At 69.7% G+C, this 8,476-nt stretch overlaps 1 protein-coding gene across 1 annotated transcript; it reads left to right on the top strand.

The window, feature by feature from the left end:
* The first annotated feature begins 875 nt into the window (after positions 1-875).
* Positions 876-8,472, top strand: LOC135405902 (GPI-linked NAD(P)(+)--arginine ADP-ribosyltransferase 1-like). Its single transcript, XM_064640445.1, is given in 10 exon segments — positions 876-1,188; positions 3,776-4,052; positions 4,055-4,197; positions 4,199-4,252; positions 4,254-4,371; positions 4,374-4,457; positions 4,460-4,532; positions 4,534-4,598; positions 6,100-6,144; positions 8,114-8,472. Coding segments are annotated over 9 exon segments (1,176 nt in total). The 5' UTR covers positions 876-1,188; positions 3,776-3,817.
* The last annotated feature ends 4 nt before the right edge of the window (positions 8,473-8,476 follow it).

Below are 8,476 nucleotides of genomic sequence, written 5' to 3'. Positions count from 1 at the left end.
GCTTTCCAGTCATTCCCAGTCACTCCTCAGTCCCTCCCAGTCATTCCCAGTGCTCTCCAGTCCCTCCCAGTGCTCTCCAGTCATTCCCAGTCCCCTCCCAGTCATTCCCAGTGCTCTCCAGTCCCTCCCAGTGCCTCCCAGTCATTCCCAGTGCTCTCCAGTCCCTCCCAGTGCTCTCCAGTCCCTCCCAGTCATTCCCAGTGTTCTCCAGTGTCTCCCAGTGCCTCCCAGTCATTCCCAGTACTCTCCAGTCCACTCCCAGTTCTCTCCAGTCACTCCCAGTGCCTCCCAGTCCCTCCCAGTGCTTTCCAGTGCTTCCCAGTCATTCCCAGTGACCCCCCCAGTGCCTCCAGTCACCCCCCAGTGCTCTCCAGTCACTCCCAGTGCCTCCCAGTCATTCCCAGTGCTCTCCAGTCCCTCCAAGTGCCTCCCAGTCACTCCCAGTGCTCTCCAGTCACCCCCCAGTGCTCTCCAGTCCCTCCCAGTCCCTCCCAGTGCCTCCCAGTCACTCCCAGTGCTCTCCAGTCCCTCCCCAGTGCTCTCCAGTCCCTCCCCAGTGCCTCCCAGTCACCCCCCAGTGCTCTCCAGTCACTCCCAGTGCTCTCCAATCCCTCCCAGTGCTCTTCAGTCTCTCCAGTCCCTCCCAGTCATTCCCAGTTGCTCCCCAGTGCTTCCCAGTCATTCCCAGTCACCCCCCAGTCCCTCCCAGTCCCTCCCAGTGCTCTCCAATCCCTCCCAGTCCCTCCCAGTAGCAGCTGCTCGGCCCCTGGCGGGGGGGGGGACACCCTAAAAATACCCTGGGGGGGGGAGGGGGGGTTGGCTCCGGGCCCGATCCGGCTAAAAAAAGCCGGAGCAGCCACGTGACCCCTGGGGGGGGGGGCAGGGGAGGGGCCGGGGGGGGCCGGGAGAGGACCCCGACCCCCAAAATCCCCCGGGAGCGGGACCCCCGACCCCAACCCCCCCCGGGAACGGAACCTTGACCCCAAACCCCCCCGGGAGCGGGACCCCGACCCCAAAACCCCCCGGGAGCGGGACCCCGACCCCAAAAACCCCCCGGGAGCGGGACCCCGACCCGAAACCCCCCCGGGAGCGGGACCCCCGACCCCCAAACCCCCCCGGGAGCGGGACCTTGACCCCAAACCCCCCCGGGAGCGGGACCCCGACCCCAAACCCCCCCCCGGGGGGCAGGTGAGCACCGAGGGGGTGGGCGCAGGGGGACCGGGGGGTTATAGGGGGTGGTGGGAGAGGGATTGGGGTTATGGGGGGGCTGAGGGGACACCGGGGGGGGACATGGGGTGGTGGGAGCAGGATTGGGGTCATGGGGGGTCGAGGGGACTCTGGGAGTCAGCACAGGGACTGGGAGCGGGATTGGGGTCATGGGGGGGCCAGGGGGACACGAGGGGGGGACACGGGGTGGTGGGAGAGGGATTGGGGTCGTGGGGGGCCGGGGGGACACTGGGGGGGGACACCAAGGGGGGTGGGGAGCACGATTGGGGTTATGGGGGGGCTGTTGGGGACACCAAGGGGGGACACCAAGGGGGTGGGAGAGGGATTGGGGTTGTAGGGGGGGCGAGAGGACACCGAGAGGGGACACGGGGGTGGTGGGAGAGGGATTGGGGTCATGGGGGGGCTGAGGGGACACCAAGGGGGGACAGGGGGTGGTGGGAACAGGATTGGGGTCATGGGGGGGCTGGGGGGACACCGGGGGGGGACACGGGGTGGTGGGAGTGGGATTGGGGTTATGGGGGGGCTGAGGGGACACCCGGGGGGGGGGACATGGGGTGGTGGGAGTGGGATTGGGGTCATGGGGGGGTCGGGGGGACTCTGGGAGTCAGCACAGGGACTGGGAGCAGGATTGGGGTCATGGGGGGGCCAGGGGGACACGAGGGGGGGACACGGGTGGTGGGAGAGGGATTGGGGTTATGGGGGGGCTGAGGGACACTGGGGGGGGACACGGGGTGGTGGGAGCAGGATTGGGGTCATGGGGGGGCTGGGGGACACCAAGGGGGGACACGGGGTGGTGGGAGAGGGATTGGGGTCATGGGGGGGCTGGGGGGCTATAGGGCGGGGACACGGGGTGGTGAGAGAGGGATTGGGGTCGTGGGGGGTCGAGGGAACACCGGGGGGGGACACGGGGTGGTGGGAGAGGGATTGGGGGTCATGGGGGGGCTGGGGGGACACCAAGGGGGGACACGGGGTGGTGGGAGCGGGATTGGGGTCATGGGGGGGTCGGGGGGACACGAGGGGGGGACACGGGTGGTGGGGAGAGGATTGGGGTCGTGGGGGGCCGGGGGGGACACTGGGGGGGGACACCAAGGGGTGGGGAGCAGGATTGGGGTCATGGGGGGGTCGGGGGGACACCGGGGGGGGACACGGGGTGGTGGGAGTGGGATTGGGTTCATGGGGGGGCCAGGGGGACACCAGGGGGGGGGAAAACAAGGCTGGGAGTGCTATGGGGGTAATATCACAAGGGGTGATATGGGAGCACTGGAGTGACTGGGAGGCACTGGGGGGGAACTGGGGGGTGCTGGGAGTGACTGGGAGGCACTGGGGGGGGAACTGGGGAGCGCTGGGAGTGACTGGAGGCACTGGTGGGGGAACTGGGGAGCGCTGGGAGTGACTGGGAGGCACTGGTGGGGAACTGGGGAGCAGCTGGCAGTGACTGGAGGCACTGGTGGGGAACTGGGGAGCAGCTGGCAGTGACTGGGGGAACACCGGGAGGGACTGGGAGGTGCTGAGGGGTGACTGGACGGCAACTGGGAGGCACTGGGGGCAACTGGGAGGTGCTGAGGGGTGACTGGAAGGCAACTGGGGGGCACTGGGGGCAACTGAGAGGAAACTGGGGGGCACTGGGGGGTGGTCAGGCAGCACTGGGAGTGACTGGGGAGTGACTGGGAGCAACTGGGAGTGACTGGGAAAAACAAGGCGGTGGGAGTGGGACTGGGGTCGTGAGGGGGCCAGCTGGGGACTGGGGTGTGGACTGGGATTGACTGGGAGGAAACTGGGGGGGACTGGGAGCGACTGGGGAGCTGAGGAGGGACTGGGGGGGACTGGGAGGGAGTGGGGGGGGGACAGAGGGGACTGGGGCATGGACTGGGATTGACTGGGAAGAAACTAGGGGGGACTGGGAGGGACTGAGGGAGCTGGGGATGGACTGGGGGGGGCCTGGGAGGGACTGGGGCATGTACTGGGATTGACTGGGAGGAAACTGGGAGGGACTGGGGGGGAATGGGGCATGTACTGGGATTGACTGGGAGGAAACTGGGGGGGACTGGGAGGGACTGAGGGAGCTGGGGAGGGACTGGGGGGGACTGGGAGGGAATGGGGCATGTACTGGGATTGACTGGGAGGAAACTGGGGGGGACTGGGAGGGACTGAGGGAGTTGGGGAGGGACTGGGGGGGACTGGAGGGACTGGGGCATGTACTGGGATTGACTGGGAGGAAACTGGGGGGGGGACTGGGAGGGACTGGAGGAGCTGAGGAGGGACTGGGGGGGACTGGGAGGGACTGGGGCATGTACTGGGATTGACTGGAGGAAACTGGGGGGGACTGGGAGGGACTGAGGGAGCTGGGGAGGACTGGGGGGAATGGGAGGGACTGGGGCATGTACTGGATTGACTGGGAGGAAACTGGGGGGGAATGGGAGGGACTGGGGGAGCTGAGGAGGGACTGGGGGGAGACTAGGGGGGACTGGGGGGACTGGGGCATGTACTGGGATTGACTGGGAGGAAACTGGACCCCCCAGCTCCCCCAGTGCCCCGTTGGTCCCCCCAGGGTGTCCCCGCGGTCTCCCTGCGGTGTCCCCACGTCCCCTCCATGGTCCCGCTGCTGGCCCTGCTCCTGGCCCTGCCGGCCCTGGCTTTGGCCACCCCGCTGCCCCCGGCCCCCCGGGAGGTCCCCCCTGACATGGCGCCGTCGGCCTTCGACGACCGTACCGGGGCTGCGGCCCGCGCCATGGCGGCGGCGCTGCCGGCGCTCAACCGCTCCGAGTTCCCGCTCAACGGCGACTACGCGGCGGGCTGGGCGCTGGCGGCGGCCGAGTGGCGCGTCCGGGGGTGCCCGGCAGCCCCAGGTCCCCCCCGCTGAGCCCCGAGCAGGCCGTGGCCCTCTTGGCCTACACGGCGCCGGTGCCGCTGCACCGGGGCCTTCACGCGGCCTCGCGGGCGGCCGGGCGCTCCCGCCGCGAGTACCGGGACGGCTTTCCACTTCAAGGCCTTGCATTTCCTGCTGACGGGGGCGGTGGGAGCGCTGTGGGGAGGCGCAGGGCCGGCCGTGCCGGCGGGTGTTCCGCGGGGTCAGCGGGGTGAGGTTCGAGGCCCGGCCGGGCCGCGCCGTCCGCTTCGGCCACTTCGCGTCGGCGTCGCGGCGCACGGCAGCGCGCGGGCCTTCGGCGCCGACACGGCCTTCGAGGTGCTCACCTGCCACGGGGCAGCCGTCAGGGAGTTCTCCTTCTTCCCGACGAGGACGAGGTGCTCATCCCGCCCTTCGAGACCTTCGAGGTGGCCGAGGTCGAAGGGGGGTGTCGGCGGGGCCGGGGTGCGGATCCGGCTCCGCTCCACGGGGACCCTCAGCAACTACAACTGCGAGTGGCTGAGAGGTGAGGGCGCGAGGGGGCACCCACGGTGGGTATGGGGGTGACAGGGACACCCATTATGGGTACAGGGGACAGGGACACCCGTGGCTGAGGACACCCATGGTGGGCACAGGGGGACAGGGACACCCACAGTGGGTGTGGGGGACAGGGACACCCACGGTGGGTACAGGGGATGGGGACACCCATGGTGGGTACAGGGGACAGGGACACCCACGGTGGGTGCAGGGACAGGGACACCCACGGTGGGCACGGGGGGACACTCGTTGTGGGTGCAGGGGGCAGGGACACCCACGGCGGGTACGGGGGACAGGGACACCTGTGGCTGGGGACAGGGGGGTGACAGGGACACCCACTGTGGGTGCAGGGGGACAGGGACACCCACTGTGGGTACAGGGACAGGGACACCCGTGGCTGGGGACACCCACGGTGGGCACAGGGGACAGGGACACCCACTGTGGGTGCAGGGGACGGGGACACCCACTGTGGGTATGGGGGACAGGGACACCCGTGGCTGGGGACAGGGGGGTGACAGGGACATGACAGAGACACCCACTGTGGGTACAGGGACAGGGACACGCACGGTGGGTATGGGACAGGGACACCCATGGCTGGGGACAGGGGGGATGACAGGGACACCCGTGGCCGGGGACAGAGGGGTGACAGGGACATGACAGAGACACCCACTGTGGGTACAGGGGACAGGGACACCCACGGGTCGGGGACAGGGGGACAGGGACACCCACGGTGGGGGACAGGGGGACAGGGACACCCACTGTGGGTGCAGGAGGGACAGGGACACCCACGGCAGGCACGGGGGGGGACACCCATGGTGAGTACAGGGGACAGGGATACCCACGGTGGGTACAGGAGGGACACCCATTGCGGGTACAGGGTCACCTGTGTTTGGGGGACAGGGGGACAGGGACACCCACTGTGGGTACAGGGGACATGGGGGGGGACAGGGACACCCACGGTGGGTACAGGGCACAGGGACACCCATGGCTGGGGACAGGGGGGTGACAGGGACACCCTCTGTGGGTGCAGGGACAGTGACACCAGTGGCTGGGGACAGGGGGGTGACAGGGACACCCATGGTGGGTGCAGGGACAGGGACACCCACGGCTGGGGGACATGGGGGGGGACAAGGACACCCCCCGTGGGTGGGGGACAAGGACACCCCCAATGAGCACAGGGACGGGGACACTCCCTGCGGGGGTGGGGACAGGGGTTGGGGACGGGGGGGGTCCCTGCCAGGGGAGGGGGGACAGGGACACCCACGGCTCGGGGGGGACAGGGACAGGGGCAGGGACAGGGAGAGGGGCAGAGAGAGGGACAGAGAGAGGGACAGGGGGAGGGGCAGAGCAGGGACAGGGGCAGGGACAGGGACGGGGACAAGGACAGGAGCAGGGACAGGGACAGGGATGGGGGACAGGAGCAGGGACAGGGAGAGGGACGGGGGCAGGGACAGGGACCCCCCGGGCCAACCCCCGTGTCCCCCCTGCAGAGCAGCACTGCGGGGACAGGGACGGGCCGTGTGTGTTCGACACGGGTGAGTCGGGACCCCCTGGACCCCCCCCAAGGCCCCCCCGGCCCCCCCCCCCCAGCTCCTTGCTGTTCCTCAAAACCTCCTGACCCCTCCCTGGGCCCTCTGACCCCCCCCAGGTCCTCTTGAGCCCCCCCAAACCTCCCCCAATTCCCCCCAGCTCCCCCGACCCCCCATTGCTCCCACTGATACCCCCAGAACCCCCTTACCCCCCCCCCCCCAGCTCCCCCTGACCCCACAAGGCCCCCCTGGGACCGTTGGCCCCCCCGAGGACTTCCCTCCAAAGCCCCTCTGTTGTCCCCCTGACCCTCCATTGCCCCCCCTGACCCCCCTGAACCCCTCCAGCTCCCCCTGACCCTCCGTTGCCCCCCCTGACCTCCCCCAGGTCCCTCTGACCCCCCCAGATCCCTCCTGAATCCCCCCAGGACCCCCCTTGCTCCCCCTGGACCCTTCGTTGCTCCCCGGACGCCCCCCACGTCCCCCTAAGCCTCCGTTGCCCCCCTGACCCCCCTGACCCCCCCAGATCCCTCCTGAATCCCCCCCAGGACTCCCCTCACTCCCCCTGACCCTTTGTTGCCCCCCTGACCTCCCCCCAGCTCCACCTGACCCTCCATTGCTCCCCTGACCCCCCTGAGCTCCCCCACATCCCCCTGACCCTCCGTTGCCCCCCTGACCCCCCCCCCCACAGCTCCCCCTGACCCTCCGTTGCCCCCCTGACCCCCCCGATCCCTCCTGAATCCCCCCAGGACCTCCCTTGTTCCCCCTGACCCCCCTGACCCCCCCTGACCTCCCTCACGTCCCCCTGACCCTCCGTTGCCCCTCTAACCCCCCTGACTCCCCCCATGTCCTCCTGACCCTCTGTTGCCCCCCTGACCTCCCTCAGCTCCCCCTGACCCTCCGTGATCCCCCTGACCCCCCTGGCCTCCCTCAGCTCCCTCTGACCCCCCCCCCAGATCCCTCCTGAATCCTCCCAGGACCACCCTCGCTCCCCCTGACCCTCCATTGCCCCCCTGACCCCCTCAGCTCCCCCTGACCCTTCGTTGCCTCCCTGACCCCCCCCGGCTCCCCCTGACCCTTCGTTGCCCCCCTGACCCTCCCCAGCTCCCCTGACCGTTCGTTGCCCCCCTGACCCCCCCCAGCTCCCCCTAACCCTCTGTTGACCCCCTGACCCCCCTGACCCCTCCCAGGTCCCCCTGACCCTTCATTGCTCCCCTGACCCCCCTGACCTCCCCCATGTCCCCCTGACCCTCCATTGTCCCCCCTGACCCCCTCAGCTCCCCCTGACCCTTCTTTGCCCCTGTGACCCCCCTGACCCCCCCAGGTCCCCCTGACCGTTCGTTGCCCCCCTGACCCCCTTGACCTCCCCCACGTCTCCCTGACCTTCCATTGCCCCCCCTGACCCCCTCCCCAGGTCCCCCTGACCCTCCATTGCCCCCCTGACCCATCCCCCCAGGTCCCCCTGACCCTCCATTGCCCCCCTGACCCCCTCCAGCTCCCCCTGACCCTCTGTTGCCCCCCTCCCCCCCCACATGTCCCCCCTGAACCCCCTGACCCCCCCCCATGTCCCCCTGACCCTTCGTTGCCCCCCTGACCCCCCTGACCTCCCTCACGTCCCCCTGACCCCCCCCCAGATCCCTCCCAAATCCCCCCAGGACCCCCCTCGCTCCCCTGACCCTCTGTTGCCCCCCTCCCCCCCCACATGTCCCCCTGACCCCCCCCCCCCAGGTCCCCCTGACCCTTCGTTGCCCCCCTGACCCCCCTGACCCTCCCCCCCCAGGTCCCCCTGACCCCTCCATTGCCCCCTGACCCCCTCCACCTCCCTCTGACCCTCTGTTGCCCCCCAGACCCCCCACATGTCTCCCTGACCCCCCTGACCCCCCTCAGCTCTCCCTGACTCTCCGTTGGCCCCCTGACCCCCCCATATCCCCCCAGGACCCCCCTGGCTCCCCCTGAGCCCCCTCTTTGCCCCCTCCAGGCAGCGGCATCTTGGGGGCCCCCCCTCCCCTCGGGGGGCTCCTGCTGGTCACCGCAGCCCTGGCAGTGGCCACCGGGGACCCCCTGAGCCACCGCGGCCACCCCGGGGCCACCAAGGGGGACAGGGGCGGAGCCACCGGGGGCACCGGGACAGGACAGGTGACCCGGACGTGCTATGGCCGGGGGGCTGAACTTTTGGGGGTTTGGTCTGTTGGGGTTTTTTGGGGGGGGGTTTCCCCCTTTCCAATAATTTTATTTTTCTTCCCGACGATTAAAGCGGTTTTGTCTCGACCCACCGCGAGTTTTCATCTGGGGGGGGGAAGGGGAGGAGGAGGAGGAGGAGGAGGAGGAGGAGGGTAGGGGA

Source organism: Pseudopipra pipra, chromosome 1, assembly GCF_036250125.1.
Source record: "Pseudopipra pipra isolate bDixPip1 chromosome 1, bDixPip1.hap1, whole genome shotgun sequence".
In the NCBI taxonomy this organism is placed as follows: Eukaryota; Metazoa; Chordata; class Aves; order Passeriformes; family Pipridae; genus Pseudopipra; species Pseudopipra pipra.
The sequence above is the reverse complement of the archived record's forward strand: the minus strand, read 5'-3'. Positions and strand labels throughout refer to the sequence as shown.